Below are 19,953 nucleotides of genomic sequence, written 5' to 3' on the forward strand. Positions count from 1 at the left end.
ACAAGAGTGGTTTAACAGACTTTACTGATGGACGTGTGAACAAACTGAAGCTTTAAATCATCAATAAACAAACACGAACAAAGTCTTTTCTTCTCGTCTTCATTCAGGGTTTCATACAGAGCTGACGGAGAACATGTCAAACTAATATGAGAGAATAATTGAGGCAGTTTTCCTCCTGAAATAACACAAAGTTCAGAGTTCATGTTCAGAGCTGAAGAGCGTTTGTCAGTCAGTCTCTGTCCTTTCAGCTTTCCTCTATAAAACAGCTTCATCACAGAGAAATGAGTTTTGATCTTTTAACAAGAAAACATTTAGCTTGTGCTCAGAGTCAATGAACAGGATTTATTACTTAGACTTAAAAAACTGGAATCAATGTTGGTGTTGAAGATTGTTAAAAAGACATTGAATTGTAATAATCATTAAAAAAAAACCTTTTCCTGAATATATGCAGCTGGATTACCACTTTGTTTTCATGTTTAGTGTGCTAATGTTTCACGATCAGAAGCAACGTCTAACATATCAGTTTAAAGTATTGGTGATGTGTGAATGCCCTCTAGTGGACAGGACGTGTAACAACCACACGCTGCTGCTGCCATTAGAAGTGAATGAGCCCACTGTGTGTATACAGTGTAGAGGTACATAACACACATTTCATTAATTTCCATAGTAAAAATTCTAATATGAAAAATAAACGAAATTCAAATGGGATTTTAGGGAAAGACCGAGACTACTTGGTTTAAGATTTATTGTGATATTCATCTTTTTTATTAACTTTTCTGAGCCACCAAGGTGAAGTAAGTTCAAACCAATGCCGATTTGTAATTGGGACAAATACAAGACACCTCTTTTCATTACATTTGACTGTTTCTTTTATTTTATATGAATATTTATTATTAAAATTCAGCTTTTATTTTCAATAGCTTCCATGTCATGTGACCCAGTGACTGCAAACAAATGCCGAATTGTATTATTAAACTGGACAAATTAAACACATCTCACTTTATTTTCATTTGACTGTTTCTTTATTTTATATGAATATTCATTATTAAAATGCAGCATTTATTATTAACAGCTTTGTCTTCATTCACTACCAGTTTTTCAGAAATAAGGTCACGAGGGAAACCGGAAGAAGGCGTGACGTCAGATCTCTACGAAACTCAACGTTTTTTCTCTATTTAATTTTCATCTTGAGTTTTGCACATTTATTTATTTGTATTCTCTTTGTTTGATGTCCTTAAGTAGCTTCAGATTTGTTTTGTATGTTACTATTTGGTGAACCTGAAATCTTTGTAAACAATTCATGTTTCAATAAAAAGTTAAGAAACAGACAGAAATCGTTGGTCGCCATCTTGGCTCCTCTCACCAGATGCTCCGTGTCTTCCTGTTGTCCTGCAGGGTCTTCATCTTCTCATCTCCTCTCTTCACCTTCATCAAGTAAAGTAACTTTCCCTTTCTCCTCCATCCAGCAGCGGTCAAGTGACAGTTATGGTACATCACAGTGGGTTTCTGCACCTCCACGGCTCGTTGTGGCAGACACGAGTGAAGATAAATCCAGTTTTTAATCCCAAAAGTGTCAAACAAACCAAACTGTGCTCTTTTCCTCCAGAGGCTCCGGCTGTGTCCTCCAGAGCTCACCGGTTCCAGCTGCTGTGTGCCGGTTAGCGCTAACAGAGTCGCTCGTTAATCCAAAACACCGGCCTCTGTCCCTCCACACCGGTCTTTTAGTCCAGTTAACCGCACAGAAAGACACAATCTGTGTCTGAAACCCTCCAAAAGGCCTCAACGCCGCAAACATGGCCGACGGTTCAGGTTCAGTGAGGTGAAGCCGCAGCAGCTCGTTGGTAGCTACCTGTCACTCAAAATGGCCGCCACCCCTAATCATGCGTCACTTCAGAGCCGAAGCCACGCCCCTTCCGGTTTGCCCCATGGGCCCTGATCAGGAAAACTTCGTGCAGCAGTGAAAGAAGAGACAAATGATTTATTGATCCTGTTTGAATCGCGTCATGAATCACACAGATGATGTTTGTGAATTTAAAAGATACTTTTCAAAGTCAATAAAGTCTTAGTTTGTTGTAATTAAAGTAAAATCTCAGGTAGTTTTGTGTTAAACTGCTCAGTGAGCTACATCGTCTCACTCAACACCAACATGGAGCCAACTGGGCTCAGAAAAGGTCGTAAAAACGATGAACGTCACAATAAATCTGCTCATATTGACAACTGCAGTTCGGGTTCTGGTTCAGTTCTGTGAGCTGCTGATATACAGGAGCAGCTCTACAATGTTTAAGTTCAACAAGACGACGTCACTAACGAGACTGTTGGCTGTGTCGTCTTTATAATGACGTGTTTTCACAGTCTGATGTTTCATTAGTTTGATGGCAAACGGACTTTATTGACTCTGAAAATTATCTTTTCAATTGAAAAAAAAATCATGTGTGTGATTCATGACACAATTCAAACAGGATCAATAAATTATTAGTCTCTCTTCATTCACTTTCATACAAAGGTTTTCTGAAATAAGGTCCCATAATATTAATATTTTTATGTATTTGAAGTATAATTATTGCTGGATCGTTTCTCTTAAATGTGAATGTTTTCTGGTTTCTTTCCTCCTCGACGACAGTAAACTGAATATCTTTGGGTTGTGGACAGAACAAGACATTTGAACACGTCATCTTTGGAAACACTGATCAACATTTTCTCTACCAAACAGCTAATCGATTAATTGACTTCAGCAATTAAAATAGTAGATAGTCTCAGTCCTGCTTGCAACAGTCCAGTTTTATTGAGTGAAAACTGATTTATTATTTTTATTTTCCCAATCTAGTTACTAATCACAAAACATATGATAATAAACATTAACACATAAATTATTGTTCTCAACTTCAGAAGCAGCTGATCTGGTTCATTCTCGTCCGTCTGGATTCACAGTTCACTAATAACTTGTCTGATGAGTTTTGTTTCAACACATCTGAAGCTTGAAATGCTGCTTTGACTCAGGATGAGATTCTGAAGCTCAACTGTTTTGTCACGAATGCTTCAAAGTAGATCATTAACTGTGTGAGACAACTATTATACAGCAGCTTGAATCTTTAGAGAGTTCAGTTTGATAACTCGCTGCTGTCAGTCAGCTGTTTTTAACCAGGAAAAGGAAAGTGACCACAATCAGAGGAAGAGTTAGAGAAATATCAGCAAAGCCTGAGGAGCCAAGAAACATTTTACAACTAAAAACTTTGATGTTTTCAGATGTGGAGCAGGTTTTAACTGAGGCTTTGTTGTAAAAGAGGAAACACAGTTCAGATTCACAGAGCGGCTCCTCGTCCTGGAGTGAGTCAAAGGTTGATGACCGCTCACTTATCTTGTTTGCTCAAATAACTTCAGTCATCGATAGGTGAATCTCAGACAGTCGTTGTCACTGAGAGGTGAAATGGCGCAGAGAGCAGTTCAGCTGGACCGAGAGACTTTCTCTTGTCCGATCTGTTTTGATCTACTGAAGGATCCGGTGACTACTCCCTGTGGACACAGCTACTGCAAGAACTGCATTGAAGATCACTGGGACACAGAGGATGAGAGGAGGATCCACAGCTGCCCTCAGTGCAGGAAGAGCTTCACACCGAGGCCTGAGCTGCTGACAAACACCATGTTAGCAGTTTTAGTGGAGGAGCTGAAGAAGACTGGACTCCAAGCTGCTCCTGCTGATCTCTGCTATGCTGGACCTGAAGATGTGGCCTGTGATTTCTGCACTGGGAGAAAACGCAAAGCCCTCAGGTCCTGTTTGTTCTGTCTGGTTTCTTACTGTGACAAACACCTCCAGCCTCATTATGATGTGGCTCCATTAAAGAAACACAAGCTGGTGGAGCCGTCAGAGAAGCTCCAGGAGAACATCTGCTCTCGTCATGATGAGGTGATGAAGATGTTCTGCCGTACTGATCAGCAGTGTATCTGTTATCTCTGCTCTGTGGATGAACATAAAGGCCACGACACAGTGTCAGCTGCAGCAGAGAGGACTGAGAGGCAGAGAGAGCTGGAGGGGAGTCGACAAAACATCCAGCAGAGAATCCAGGACAGAGAGGAAGATGTGAAGGTGCTTCAACAGGAGGTGGAGGCCATCAATGGCTCTGCTGATGAAGCAGTGGAGCACAGTGAGAAGATCTTCACCGAGCTGATCCGTCTCATGGAGAAAAGACGCTCTGATGTGAAGCAGCAGGTCAGATCCCAGCAGGAAACTGAAGTGAGTCGAGTCAAAGAGCTTCAGGAGAAGCTGGAGCAGGAGATCAATGAGCTGAAGAGGAAAGACGCTGAGCTGAAGAAGCTCTCACACAAAGAGGATCACACCCAGTTTCTACACAACTACCCCTCACTGTCAGCACTCAGTGAGTCTACACACTCATCCAGCATCAATATCCGTCCTCTGAAGTACTTTGAGGATGTGACAGCAACTGTGTCAGAGGTCAGAGACAAACTACAGGACGTCCTGAGAGAGACATGGACAAACATCTCACTGACAGTGACTCAAGTGGATGTTTTACTGCCACAACCAGAGAACAAGACCAGAGCTGACTTCTTAAGATATTCATGTGACATCACACTGGATCCAAACACAGCACACAGACGTCTGTTATTATCTAAGAGGAACAGAAAAGCAACATACATGAGACAACAGTCTTATTCTAGACACCCAGACAGATTCACTGTCTATCTTCAGGTCCTGAGTAGAGAGAGTCTGACTGGACGTTGTTACTGGGAGGTGGAGAGGAGAGGAGGAGTAGTCGGTGTAGCAGTCGCATACAAGAACATCAGCAGAGCAGAGAGGTCAGATGAATGTAGATTTGGATCCAATGACAAATCTTGGAGGTTAGATTGTTACACAGACAACTTTTGGTACAACAAAGTCCAAACTCCCGTCTTAGGTCCTCGGTCCTCCAGAGTTGGAGTGTACCTGGATCACAGTGCAGGTATTCTGTCCTTCTACAGCGTCTCTGAAACCATGACTCTCCTCCACAGAGTCCAGACCACATTCACTCAGCCTCTCTGTGCTGGACTTCATGTTTCTGACTCTGCTGAGTTTTGTAAACTCAAATAGACAGAAGTCATTTCAGGGTCAGTGGGTTAAATTCTGTGTTTCATTTCTTCACACTTGTTGTGTTTCCATCATTGTTGCTGAGAGCTGATTGTTGTGGCGTTTCTTCACTGCACACAGATCAGCTGTCAATCAAACATGATGGGCGGTACTTTGACGTCTTCTTGTTCTGTAAATGTTGGACTTTCTTCAGGCAGCGCTCCTTCCTGTGTGAGGCTCTCGCTGCTCATGATGACTTCAGTTTACATCATCATAATCAATAAGGAGATGCTTCATTATTTGCTTGTACATAGCTGAGATTCTGCTCCAACACACTGATTGTGTGGATCAAGTCAATCTGTTCATGAAATCATTGAACAAGAGTGGTTTAACAGACTTCACTGATGGACGTGTGAACAAACTGAAGCTTTAAATCATCAATAAACAAACACGAACAAAGTCTTTTCTTCTCGTCTTCATTCAGGGTTTCATACAGAGCTGATGGAGAACATGTCAAACTAATATGAGAGAATAACTGAGGCAGTTTTCCTCCTGAAATAACACAAAGTTCAGAGTTCATGTTCAGAGCTGAAGAGCGTTTGTCAGTCAGTCTCTGTCCTTTCAGCTTTCCTCTATAAAACAGCTTCATCACAGAGAAATGAGTTTTGATCTTTTAACAAGAAAACATTTAGTTTGTGCTCAGAGTCAATGAACAGGATTTATTACTTAGACTTAAAAAACTGGAATTAATGTTGATGTTGAAGATTGTTAAAAAGACACTGAATTATAATAATCATTCAAAAAAACCTTTTACTGAATATATGCAGCAGGATTACCACTTTGTTTTCATGTTTAGTGTGCTAATGTTTCACGATCAGAAGCAACGTCTAACATATCAGTTTAAAGTATTGGTGATGTGTGAATGCCCTCTAGTGGACAGGACGTGTAACAACCACACGCTGCTGCTGCCATTAGAAGTGAATGAGCCCACTGTGTGTATACAGTGTAGAGGTACATAACACACATTTCATTAATTTCCATAGTCAAAATTCTACTATTAAAAATAAACGAAATTCAAATGGGATTTTGGGGAAAGATTGAGACAAGTTGGTATAAGATTTATTGTGATATTCATCTTTTTTAATAACTTTTCTGAGCCACCAAGGTGAAGTTAGTTCAAACAAATGCTGAATTGTAATTGGGACAAAGACAGCACACCTCTTTTTATTCATTTTACTGTTTCTTTTATATGAATATTATGAAGTTCAGCTTTTATTTTCAATAGCTTCCATGTCATGTGACCCAGTGACGGCAAACAAATGCCGAATTGTATTACTAAACTGGACAAATAAAACACATCTCACTTTATTTTCATTTGACTGTTTCTTTTATTTTATATGAATATTTATTATTAAAATTCAGCTTTTATTTTCAATAGCTTTGTCTTCATTCACTACCACACATAGTTTTTCAGAAATAAGGTCACATGAGTGAAACCGGAAGAAGGCGTGACGTCAGCTCTCTATGAAACTCAAAGTTTTTTTTCTATTTAATTTTCATCTTGAGTTTTGTACATTTATTTATTTGTATTCTCTTTGTTTGATGTCCTTAAGAAGCTTTATATTTGTTTTGTATGTGCTACTATTTGGTGAACCTGAAATCTTTGTAAACAATTCATGTTTCAATAAAAAGTTAAGAAACAAAGAAAAAACTGATTATTATATCTGGTTCATTCTCGTCCTTCTGGATTCACAGTTCAATAATAATTTGTCTGATGATTTTTGTTTCAACACGTCTGAAGCTTGAAATGCTGTTTTGTCACAAGTGCTTCAAAGTAGATCATTAACCGTGTGAGGCAACTATTATACAGCAGCTTGAATCTTTATGAGAGTTTAGTTTGATAACTCGCTGCTGTCAGTCAGCTGTTTTTAACCAGGAAAAGAAAAGTGAACAGCATCAGAGGAAGAGTTAGAGAAATATCAGCAAAGCCTGAGGAGCCAAGAAACATTTTACAACTAAAAACTTTGATGTTTTCAAATGTGGAGCAGGTTTTAACTGAGGCTTCGTTGTAAAAGAGGAAACACAGTTCAGATTCACAGAGCGGCTCCTCGTCCTGGAGCGAGTCAAAGGTTGATGACCGCTCCCTCTTCTCTCTGATCGCTTATCTTGTTTCCTCAAAATAACTTCAGTCATCAGGAAGTGAAGCTCAGACAGTCGTCACTGAGAGGTGAAATGGAGCAGAAAGCAGTTTAGCTGGACCGAGAAACAATTTTTTTCTTCTTTAGTGGAGGAGCTGAAGAAGACTGGATGATGAGGTACTGAAGATTTTCTGCCATACTGATCAGCAGTGTATCTGTATTTTGTGCTCCATGGATGAACAAAAAGGCCACGACACAGTGTCAGCTGCAGCAGAGAGGACTGAGAGGCAGAGAGAGCTGGAGGGGAGTCGACAAAACATCCAGCAGAGAATCCAGGACAGAGAGGAAGATGTGAAGGTGCTTCAACAGGAGGTGGAGGCCATCAATGACTCTGCTTTAGCGACTGAAGTGGATGTTTTACTGTCACAACCAGAGAAGATGACCAGAGCTGACTTCTTAAGATATTCATGTGAAATCACACTGGATCCAAACACAGCACACAGACAGCTGTTGTTATCTAAGGAGAACAGAAAAGCAACATTAAAGAGTAAACGACGGTCTTATTCTGATCAACCAGACATATTCACTTGGTGGCGTCAGGTCCTGAGTAGAGAGAGTCTGACTGGACGTTGCTACTGGGAGGTGGAGTGGAGAGGAGGAGCTGGTGTAGCAGTCGCATACAAGAATATCAGCAGAGCAGGAGACTCAGAGGAATGTAGATTTGGATTCAATGACAAATCTTGGATGTTATGTTGTTTCACAGACAGTTATGTGTTTTATCACAACAATGTCCAAACTCCCGTCTCAGGTCCTCAGTCCTCCAGAGTTGGAGTGTACCTGGATCACAGTGCAGGTATTCTGTCCTTCTACAGCGTCTCTGAAACCATGACTCTCCTCCACAGAGTCCAGACCACATTCACTCAGCCTCTCTGTGCTGGACTTCGGCTTAGCTGGTCTTATGGAGACTCTGCTGAGTTTTGTGAACTCAAATAGACAGAAGTCATTTCAGGGTCAGTGGGTTAAATTCTGTGTTTCATTTCTTCACACTTGTTGTGTTTCCATCATTGTTGCTGAGAGCTGATTGTTGTGGCGTTTCTTCACTGCACACAGATAAGCTGTCAATCAAACATGATGGGCGGTACTTTGACGTCTTCTTGTTGTTCTGTAAATGTTGGACTTTCTTCAGGCGGCGCTCCTTCCTGTGTCTGTTCAGCCACGGAGGCTCTCGCTGCTCATGATGACTTCAGTTTACATGATCATAATCAATAAGGAGATGCTTCATTATTTGCTTGTACATAGCTGAGATTCTGCTCCAACACACTGATTGTGTGGATCAAGTCAATCTGTTCATGAAATCATTGAACAAGAGTGGTTTAACAGACTTCACTGATGGACGTTTGAACAAACTGAAGCTTTAAATCATCAATAAACAAACACGAACAAAGTCTTTTCTTCTCGTCTTCATTCAGGGTTTCATACAGAGCTGACGGAGAACATGTCAAACTAATATGAGAGAATAACTGAGGCAGTTTTCCTCCTGAAATAACACAAAGTTCAGAGTTCATGTTCAGAGCTGAAGAGTGTTTGTCAGTCAGTCTCTGTCCTTTCAGCTTTCCTCTATAAAACAGCTTCATCACAGAGAAATGAGTTTTGATCTTTTCACAAGAAAACATTTAGTTTGTGCTCAGAGTCAATGAACAGGATTTATTACTTAGACTTAAAAAACTGGAATCAATGTTGGTGTTGAAGATTGTTAAAAAGACACTGAATTGTAATAATCATTCAAAAAACATTTTACTGAATATATGCAGCTGGATTACCACTTTGTTTTCATGTTTAGTGTGCTAATGTTTCACTATCAGAAGCAACGTCTAACATATCAGTTTAAAGTATTGGTGATGTGTGAATGCCCTCTAGTGGACAGGACGTGTAACAACCACACGCTGCTGCTGGCATTAGAAGTGAATGAGCCCACTGTGTGTATACAGTGTAGAGGTACATAACACACATTTCATTAATTTCCATAGTCAAAATTCTAATATGAAAAATAAATGAAATTCAAATGGGATTTTAGGGAAAGATTGAGACTACTTAGTTTAAGATTTATTGTGATATTCATCTTTTTTATTAACTTTTCTGAGCCACCAAGGTGAAGTTAGTTCAAACCAATGCCGATTTGTAATTGGGACAAATACAACACACCTCTTTTTATTACATTTGACTGTTTCTTTTATTTTATATGATTATTATGAAATTCAGCTTTTATTTTCAATAGCTTCCATGTCATGTGACCCAGTGACTGCAAACAAATGCCGAATTGTATTACTAAACTGGACAAATAAAACACATCTCACTTTATTTTCATTTGACTGTTTCTTTTATTTTATATAAATATTTATTATTAAAATTCAGCATTTATTATTAACAGCTTTGTCTTCATTCACTACCAGTTTTTCAGAAATTAGGTCACACGAGGGAAACCGGAAGAAGGCGTGACGTCAGATCTCTACGAAACTCAACGTTTTTTCTCTATTTAATTTTCATCTTGAGTTTTGCACATTTATTTATTTGTATTCTCTTTGTTTGATGTCCTTAAGCTCAATATTTGTTTTGTATGTGCTACTATTTGGTGAACCTGAAATCTTTGTAAACAATTCATGTTTCAATAAAAAGTTAAGAAATAGACAGAAATCGTTGGTCGCCATCTTGGCTCCTCTCACCGGATGCTCCGTGTCTTCCTGTTGTCCTGCAGGGTCTTTATCTTCTCATCTCCTCTCTTTACCTTCATCAAGTAAAGTAACTTTCCCTTTCTCCTCCATCCAGCAGCGGTCAAGTGAGAGTTATGGTACATCACAGTGGGTTTCTGCACCTCCACGGCTCGTTGTGGCAGACACGAGTGAAGAGAAATCCAGTTTTTAATCCCAAAAGTGTCAAACAAACCAAACTGTGCTCTTTTCCTCCAGAGGCTCCGGCTGTGTCCTCCAGAGCTCACCGGTTCCAGCTGCTGTCTGCCGGTTAGCGCTAACAGAGTCGCTCGTTAATCCAAAACACCGGCCTCTGTCCCTCCACACCGGTCTTTTAGTCCAGTTAACCGCACAGAAAGACACAATCTGTGTCTGAAACCCTCCAAAAGGCCTCAACGCCGCAAACATGGCCGACGGTTCAGGTTCAGTGAGGTGAAGCCGCAGCAGCTCGTTGGTAGCTACCTGTCACTCAAAATGGCCGCCACCCCGAATCATGCGTCACTTCAGAGCCGAAGCCACGCCCCTTCCGGTTTGCCCCATGGGCCCTGATCAGGAAAATTTCGTGCAGCAGTGAAGGAAGAGACAAATGATTTATTGATCCTGTTTGAATCGCGTCATGAATCACACAGATGATGTTTGTGAATTTAAAAGATACTTTTCAAAGTCAATAAAGTCTCAGTTTGTTGTAATTAAAGTAAAATCTCAGGTAGTTTTGTGTTAAACTGCTCAGTGAGCTACATCGTCTCACTCAACACCAACATGGAGACAAGTGGGCTCAGAAAAGGTCGTAAAAAACATGAACGTCACAATAAATCTGCTGATATTGACAACTGCAGTTCTGTGACAGGAGAGTTGGTTCTGGTTCAGTTCTGTGAGCTGCTGATATACAGGAGCAGCTCTACAATGTTTAAGTTAGGAGACGACGTCACTAACGAGACTGTTGGCTGTGTCGTCTTTATAATGACGTGTTTTCAGTCTGATGTTTCATTAGTTTGATGGCAAACGGACTTTATTGACTCTGAAAATTATCTTTTCAATTGACAAACATCATGTGTGTGATTCATGACACAATTCAAACAGGATCAATAAATTATTAGTCTCTCTTCATTCACTTTCATACAAAGGTTTTCTGAAATAAGGTCCCATAATATTAATATTTTTATGTATTTGAAGTATAATTATTGCAGAATCAACAAGAAGGCCCAAATAACTTAGAATCTTTAACAGACAGCGTTTCTCTTAAATGTGAATGTTTTCTGGTTTCTTTCCTCCTCGACGACAGTAAACTGAATATCTTTGGGTTGTGGACAGAACAAGACATTTGAACACGTCATCTTTGGAAACACTGATCAACATTTTCTCTACCAAACAGCTAATCGATTAATTGACTTCAGCAATTAAAATAATAGATAGTCTCAGTCCTGCTTGCAACAGTCCAGTTTTATTAAGTAATAATTTTTTTTTTATTTTGTTTTCCCAATCTTGTTACAAATCACAAAAGAAATGATAATAAACATTGAAACATAAATTATTGTTCTCAACTTCGGAAGCAGCTGATCTGGTTCATTCTCGTCCGTCTGGATTCACAGTTCACTAATAACTTGTCTGATGAGTTTTGTTTCAGCGCGTCTGAAGCTTGAAATGCTGTTTTGACTCAGGATGAGATTCTGAAGCTCGACTGTTTTTGTCACAAGTGCTTCAAAGTAGATCATTAACTGTGTGAGACAACTATTATACAGCAGCTTGAATCTTTATGAGAGTTTAGTTTGATAACTCGCTGCTGTCAGTCAGCTGTTTTTAACCAGGAAAAGAAAAGTGAACAGCATCAGAGGAAGAGTCAGAGAAATATCAGCAAAGCCTGAGGAGCCAAGAAACATTTTACAACTAAAAACTTTGATGTTTTCAAATGTGGAGCAGGTTTTAACTGAGGCTTCGTTGTAAAAGAGGAAACACAGTTCAGATTCACAGAGCGGCTCCTCGTCCTGGAGCGAGTCGCAGCTCGATCAGCCCTCCCTCTTCTTCCTCCTCTCACACAGCAGCTCCACTCTGTCAGGATGTTTCCTTGTTCCCTCCCCTTCAGATCTACAGTTTGTGGTTGGGTGTAACTGAGCTGACGGCCTCATTCACTGCACAAACACACCCTGTTCAGATCAGAGCTCAGGCTAGTTTCAGTTATCAGGAAGTGAAACTCAGACAGTCGTCACTGAGAGGTGAAATGGAGCAGAGAGCAGTTCAGCTGGACCGAGAAATAATTTCTTGTCCGATCTGTTTGGATCTACTGAAGGATCCGGTGACTACTCCCTGTGGACACAGCTACTGCAAGAACTGTATTAAAGATCACTGGGACACAGAGGATGAGAGGAGGATCCACAGCTGCCCTCAGTGCAGGAAGAGCTTCACACCGAGGCCTGAGCTGCTGAAAAACACCATGTTAGCAGCTTTAGTGGAGGAGCTGAAGAAGACTGGACTCCAAGCTGCTCCTGCTGATCACTGCTATGCTGGAGCTGAAGATGTGGCCTGTGATTTCTGCACTGGGAGGAAACTGAAAGCCCTCAAGTCCTGTCTGCAGTGTGTGGCCTCTTACTGTGAGAAACACCTCCAGCCTCATTATGATGTGGCTCCATTAAAGAAACACAAGCTGGTGGAGCCGTCCAAGAAGCTCCAGGAGAACATCTGCTCTCGTCATGATGAGGTGATGAAGATGTTCTGCCGTACTGATCAGCAGTGTATCTGTTATCTCTGCTCTGTGGACGAACATAAAGGCCACGACACAGTGTCAGCTGCAGCAGAGAGGACTGAGAGGCAGAGACAGCTGGAGGTGAGTCGACAAAACATCCAGCAGAGAATCCAGGACAGAGAGGAAGATGTGAAGGTGCTTCAACAGGAGGTGGAGGCCATCAATGGCTCTGCTGATAAAGCAGTGGAGCACAGTGAGAAGATCTTCACCCAGCTGATCCGTCTCATGGAGAAAAGACGCTCTGATGTGAAGCAGCAGGTCAGATCCCAGCAGGAAACTGAAGTGAGTCGAGTCAAAGAGCTTCAGGAGAAGCTGGAGCAGGAGATCACTGAGCTGAAGAGGAAAGACGCTGAGCTGAAGAAGCTCTCACACACAGAGGATCACAACCAGTTTCTACACAACTGCCCCTCACTGTCAGCACTCAGTGAGTCTACACACTCATCCAGCATCAACATCCGTCCTCTGAAGAACTTTGAGGATGTGACAGCAGCTGTGTCAGAGGTCAGAAACAAACTACAGGACGTCCTAAGAGAGACATGGACAAACATCTCACTGACAGAGACTCAAGTGGATGTTTTACTGTCACAACCAGAGACAATGACCAGAGCTGACTTCTTAAGATATTCATGTGACATCACACTGGATCCAAACACAGCACACACACGTCTGTTATTATCTGAGGGGAACAGAAAAGCAACACACAAGAGAAAACAACAGTCTTATTCTAGTCACCCAGACAGATTCACTGAGTGGCGTCAGGTCCTGAGTAGAGAGAGTCTGACTGGACGTTGTTACTGGGAGGTGGAGTGGAGAGGAGGAGAAGTTCGTGTAGCAGTCGCATACAATAATATCAGCAGAGCAGGGAACTCAGATGAATGTAGATTTGGATTCAATGACAAATCTTGGATGTTATATTGTTCCACAGACAGATATAACTTTTATTACAACAAAGTCAAAACTCCCGTCTCAGGTCCTGAGTCCTCCAGAGTTGGAGTGTACCTGGATCACAGTGCAGGTATTCTGTCCTTCTACAGCGTCTCTGAAACCATGACTCTCCTCCACAGAGTCCAGACCACATTCACTCAGCCTCTCTATGCTGGACTTCGGTTTTACTTGCCTTTTGGAGTCTCTGCTGAGTTCTGTAAACTCAAATAGACAGAAGTCATTTCAGGGTCAGTGGGTTAAATTCTGTGTTTCATTTCTTCACACTTGTTGTGTTTCCATCGTTGTTGCTGAGAGCTGATTGTTGTGACGTTTCTTCACTGCACACAGATCACCTGTCAATCAAACATGATGGGCGGTACTTTGACGTCTTCTTGTTCTGTAAATGTTGGACTTTCTTCAGGCGGCGCTCCTTCCTGTGTCTGTTCAGCCACGGAGGCTCTCGCTGCTCATGATGACTTCAGTTTACATGATCATAATCAATAAGGAGATGCTTCATTATTTGCTTGTACACAGCTGAGATTCTGCTCCAACACACTGATTGTGTGGATCAAGTCAATCTGTTCATGAAATCATTGAACAAAAGTGGTTTAACAGACTTTACTGATGGACGTGTGAACAAACTGAAGCTTTAAATCATCAATAAACAAACACGAACAAAGTCTTTTCTTCTCGTCTTCATTCAGGGTTTCATACAGAGCTGATGGAGAACATGTCAAACTAATATGAGAGAATAACTGAGGCAGTTTTCCTCCTGAAATAACACAAAGTTCAGAGTTCATGTTCAGAGCTGAAGAGCATTTGTCAGTCAGTCTCTGTCCTTTCAGCTTTCCTCTATAAAACAGCTTCATCACAGAGAAATGAGTTTTGATCTTTTAACAAGAAAACATTTAGTTTGTGCTCAGAGTCAATGAACAGGATTTATTACTTAGACTTAAAAAACTGGAATCAATGTTGGTGTTGAAGATTGTTAAAAAGACATTGAATTGTAATAATCATTTAAAAAAACCTTTTCCTGAATATATGCAGCAGGATTACCACTTTGTTTTCATGTTTAGTGTGCTAATGTTTCACTATCAGAAGCAACGTCTAACATGTCAGTTTAAAGTATTGGTGATGTGTGAATGCCCTCTAGTGGACAGGACGTGTAACAACCACACGCTGCTGCTGGCATTAGAAGTGAATGAGCCCACTGTGTGTATACAGTGTAGAGGTACATAACACACATTTCATTAAACATTTCCATAGTCTAAATTCGAATATTAAAAATAAACGAAATTCAAATGGGATTTTAGGGAAAGATTGAGACTACTTGGTTTAAGATTTATTGTGATATTCATCTTTTTTAATAACTTTTCTGAGCCACCAAGGTGAAGTTAGTTCAAACAAATGCCGAATTGTAATTGGGACAAATACAACACACCTCTTTTCATTACATTTGACTGTTTCTTTTATTTTATATGAATATTTATTATTAAAATTCAGCTTTTTTCAATAGCTTCCATGTCATGTGACCCAGTGACTGCAAACAAATGCCGAATTGTATTACTAAACTGGACAAATAAAACACTTCTCACTTTATTTTCATTTGACTGTTTCTTTATTTTATATGAATATTCATTATTAAAATGCAGCATTTATTATTAACAGTTTTGTCTTCATTCACTACCAGTTTTTCAGAAATAAGGTCACGAGGGAAACCGGAAGAAGGCGTGACGTCAGATCTCTACGAAACTCAACGTTTTTTCTCTATTTAATTTTCATCTTGAGTTTTGCACATTTATTTATTTGTATTCTCTTTGTTTGATGTCCTTAAGTAGCTTTAGATTTGTTTTGTATGTGCTACTATTTGGTGAACCTGAAATCTTTGTAAACAATTCATGTTTCAATAAAAAGTTAAGAAATAGACAGAAATCGTCGGTCGCCATCTTGGCTCCTCTCACCAGATGCTCCGTGTCTTCCTGTTGTCCTGCAGGGTCTTTATCTTCTCATCTCCTCTCTTCACCTTCATCAAGTAAAGTAACTTTCCCTTTCTCCTCCATCCAGCAGCGGTCAAGTGAGAGTCATGGTACATCACAGTGGGTTTCTGCACCTCCACGGCTCGTTGTGGCAGACACGAGTGAAGAGAAATCCAGTTTTTAATCCCAAAAGTGTCAAACAAACCAAACTGTGCTCTTTTCCTCCAGAGGCTCCGGCTGTGTCCTCCAGAGCTCACCGGTTCCAGCTGCTGTGTGCCGGTTAGCGCTAACAGAGTCGCTGGTTAATCCAAAACACCGGCCTCTGTCCCTCCACACCGGTCTTTTAGTCCAGTTAACCGCACAGAAAGACACAATCTGTGTCTGAAACTCTCCAAAAGGCCTCAACGCCGCAAACATGGCCGACGGTTCAGGTTCAGTGAGGTGAAGCCGCAGCAGCTCGTTGGTAGCTACCTGTCACTCAAAATGGCCGCCACCCCTAATCATGCGTCACTTCAGAGCCGAAGCCACGCCCCTTCCGGTTTGCCCCATGGGCCCTGATCAGGAAAATTTCGTGCAGCAGTGAAGGAAGAGACAAATGATTTATTGATCCTGTTTGAATCGCGTCATGAATCACACAGATGATGTTTGTGAATTTAAAAGATACTTTTCAAAGTCAATAAAGTCTCAGTTTGTTGTAATTAAAGTAAAATCTCAGGTAGTTTTGTGTTAAACTGCTCAGTGAGCTACATCGTCTCACTCAACACCAACATGGAGCCAACTGGGCTCAGAAAAGGTCGTAAAAAAGATGAACGTCACAATAAATCTGCTCATATTGACAACTGCAGTTCTGTGACAGGAGAGTTAGTTCTGGTTCAGTTCTGTGAGCTGCTAATATACAGGAGCAGCTCTACAATGTTTAAGTTCAACAAGACGACGTCACTAACGAGACTGTTGGCTGTGTCGTCTTCATAATGACGTGTTTTCAGTCTGATGTTTCATTAGTTTGATGACAAATTGAGACTTTACTGACTCTGAAAATTATTTAAAGTGACAAACATCATGTGTGATTCATGACACAATTCAAACAGGATCAATAAATTATTAGTCACCTAACAAAGGTTTTCTGAAATAAGGTCCCATAATATTGATATTTTTATGTATTTGAAGTATAATTATTGCTGGATCGTTTCTCTTAAATGTGAATGTTTTCTGGTTTCTTTCCTCCTCGACGACAGTAAACTGAATATCTTTGGGTTGTGGACAGAACAAGACATTTGAACACGTCATCTTTGGAAACACTGATCAACATTTTCTCTACCAAACAGCTAATCGATTAATTGACTTCAGCAATTAAAATAATAGATAGTCTCAGTCCTGCTTGCAACAGTCCAGTTTTATTAAGTAAAAACTGATTTATTAATTTTATTTTCCCAATCTTGTTACTAATCACAAAACATACGATAATAAACATTAACACATGAATTATTGTTCTCAACTTCAGAAGCAGCTGATCTGGTTCATTCTCGTCCGTCTGGATTCACTGTTCACTAATAACTTGTCTGATGAGTTTTGTTTCAACACGTCTGAAGCTTGAAATGCTGTTTTGTCACAAGTGCTTCAAAGTAGATCATTAACTGTGTGAGACAACTATTATACAGCAGCTTGAATCTTTGTGAGAGTTCAGTTTGATAACTCGCTGCTGTCAGTCAGCTGTTTTTAACCAGGAAAAGAAAAGTGAACAGAATCAGAGGAAGAGTCAGAGAAATATCAGCAAAGCCTGAGGAGCCAAGAAACATTTTACAACTAAAAACTTTGATGTTTTCAAATGTGGAGCAGGTTTTAACTGAGGCTTCGTTGTAAAAGAGGAAACACAGTTCAGATCCACAGAGCGGCTCCTCGTCCTGGAGCGAGTCGCAGCTCGATCAGCCCTCCCTCTTCTTCCTCCTCTCACACAGCAGCTCCACTCTGTCGGGATGTTTCCTGGTTCCCTCCCCTTCAGATCTACAGTTTGTGGTTGGGTGTAACTGAGCTGACGGCCTCATTCACTGCACAAACACACCCTGTTCAGATCAGAGCTCAGACTAGTTTCTGTTATCAGGAAATGAAACTCAGACAGTCGTTGTCACTGAGAGGTGAAATGGCGCAGAGAGCAGTTCAGCTGGACCGAGAGACTTTCTCTTGTCCGATCTGTTTGGATCTACTGAAGGATCCGGTGACTACTCCCTGTGGACACAGCTACTGCACCAACTGTGTTAAAGACCACTGGGATGAAGAGGAGAAGAAAAAAACCTACAGCTGCCCTGAGTGTAGGCTGAGCTTCACACCGAGGCCTGTCCTACTGAAAAACACCATGTTAGCAGTTTTAGTGGAGGAGCTGAAGAAGACTGGACTCCAAGCTGCTCCTGCTGATCACTGCTATGCTGGACCTGAAGATGTGGCCTGTGATTTCTGCACTGGGAGGAAACTGAAAGCCCTCAAGTCCTGTCTGCAGTGTGTGGCCTCTTTCTGTGAGAAACACCTGCAGCCTCATTATGAATCACCTACATTTAAAAAACACAAGCTGGTGGAGCCGTCCAAGAAGCTCCAGGAGAACATCTGCTCTCGTCATGATGAGGTGATGAAGATTTTCTGCCGTACTGATCAGCAGTGTATCTGTATATTGTGCTCCATGGATGAACATAAAGGCCACGACACAGTGTCAGCTGCAGCAGAGAGGACTGAGAGGCAGAGAGAGCTGGAGGGGAGTCGACAAAACATCCAGCAGAGAATCCAGGACAGAGAGGAAGATGTGAAGGTGCTTCAACAGGAGGTGGAGGCCATCAATGGCTCTGCTGATGAAGCAGTGGAGCACAGTGAGAAGATCTTCACCGAGCTGATCCGTCTCATGGAGAAAAGACGCTCTGATGTGAAGCAGCAGGTCAGATCCCAGCAGGAAACTGAAGTGAGTCGAGTCAAAGAGCTTCAGGAGAAGCTGGAGCAGGAGATCACTGAGCTGAAGAGGAAAGACGCTGAGCTGAAGAAGCTCTCACACACAGAGGATCACAACCAGTTTCTACACAACTACCCCTCACTGTCAGCACTCAGTGAGTCTACACACTCATCCAGCATCAACATCCGTCCTCTGAAGTACTTTGAGGATGTGACAGCAGCTGTGTCAGAGGTCAGAGACAAACTACAGGACGTCCTGAGAGACACATGGACAAACATCTCACTGACAGTGATTGAAGTGGATGTTTTACTGTCACAACCAGAGAACATGACCAGAGCTGACTTCTTAAGATATTCATGTGACATCACACTGGATCCAAACACAGCAAACACACGTCTGTTATTATCTGAGGTGAACAGAAAAGCAACATACAATAGAAAAAAACAGTCTTATTCTGATCACCCAGACAGATTTACTGGGTGGCATCAGGTCCTGAGTAGAGAGAGTCTGACTGGACGTTGTTACTGGGAGGTGGAGAGGAGAGGAGGAGTTGGTGTAGCAGTCGCATACAAGAATATCAGCAGAGCAGGGAGCTCAGATGAATGTTTATTTGGAGACAATGACAAATCTTGGTCATTATATTGTTCCACAGACAGTTATGTGTTTTATTACAACAAAGTCGAAACTCCCGTCTCAGGTCCTCGGTCCTCCAGAGTTGGAGTGTACCTGGATCACAGTGCAGGTATTCTGTCCTTCTACAGCGTCTCTGAAACCATCACTCTCCTCCACAGAGTCCAGACCACATTCACTCAGCCTCTCTATGCTGGACTACGGCTTGGCTTATTTGACTCTGCTGAGTTTTGTGAACTCAAATAGACAGAAGTCATTTCAGGGTCAGTGGGTTAAATTCTGTGTTTCATGTCTTCACACTTGTTGTGTTTCCATCATTGTTGCTGAGAGCTGATTGTTGTGGCGTTTCTTCACTGCGCACAGATCACCTGTCAATCAAACATGATGGGCGGTACTTTGACGTCTTCTTGTTGTTCTGTAAATGTTGGACTTTCTTCAGGCGGCGCTCCTTCCTGTGTCTGTTCAGCCACGGAGGCTCTCGCTGCTCATGATGACTTCAGTTTACATGATCATAATCAATAAGGAGATGCTTCATTATTTGCTTGTACATAGCTGAGATTCTGCTCCAACACACTGATTGTGTGGATGAAGTCAATCTGTTCATGAAATCATTGAACAAGAGTGGTTTAACAGACTTTACTGATGGACGTTTGAACAAACTGAAGCTTTAAATCATCAATAAACAAACACGAACAAAGTCTTTTCTTCTCGTCTTCATTCAGGGTTTCATACAGAGCTGACGGAGAACATGTCAAACTAATATGAGAGAATAATTGAGGCAGTTTTCCTCCTGAAATAACACAAAGGTCAGAGTTCATG

General features: G+C 41.3%; 3 protein-coding genes across 3 annotated transcripts; all 3 read left to right on the forward strand.

Moving 5' to 3' along the window:
• Positions 1–3,271: 3,271 nt before the first annotated feature.
• On the forward strand, positions 3,272–14,368 carry LOC311275475 (tripartite motif-containing protein 16-like). The gene is made up of 2 exons (XM_084384063.1): positions 3,272–4,610; positions 13,331–14,368. The coding sequence occupies exons 1-2, from the start codon at positions 3,425–3,427 to the stop codon at positions 13,828–13,830; spliced, it is 1,686 nt and encodes a 561-aa protein (XP_084240189.1). The 5' UTR covers positions 3,272–3,424; the 3' UTR covers positions 13,831–14,368.
• LOC311275478 (tripartite motif-containing protein 16-like) lies at positions 7,315–8,279 on the forward strand. Its single transcript, XM_084384066.1, has one exon. It carries the CDS (start codon positions 7,426–7,428, stop codon positions 8,185–8,187), a length of 762 nt encoding a protein of 253 aa, XP_084240192.1. The 5' UTR covers positions 7,315–7,425; the 3' UTR covers positions 8,188–8,279.
• Positions 14,369–17,567: 3,199 nt separating the features above from the next.
• LOC311275477 (tripartite motif-containing protein 16-like) lies at positions 17,568–19,834 on the forward strand. Its single transcript, XM_084384065.1, has one exon. The coding sequence runs from the start codon at positions 17,677–17,679 to the stop codon at positions 19,378–19,380; it is 1,704 nt and encodes a 567-aa protein (XP_084240191.1). The 5' UTR covers positions 17,568–17,676; the 3' UTR covers positions 19,381–19,834.
• The last annotated feature ends 119 nt before the right edge of the window (positions 19,835–19,953 follow it).

This window comes from Pagrus pagrus (assembly GCF_965226575.1).
Source record: "Pagrus pagrus genome assembly, chromosome: 19".
NCBI lineage: Eukaryota > Metazoa > Chordata > Actinopteri > Spariformes > Sparidae > Pagrus > Pagrus pagrus.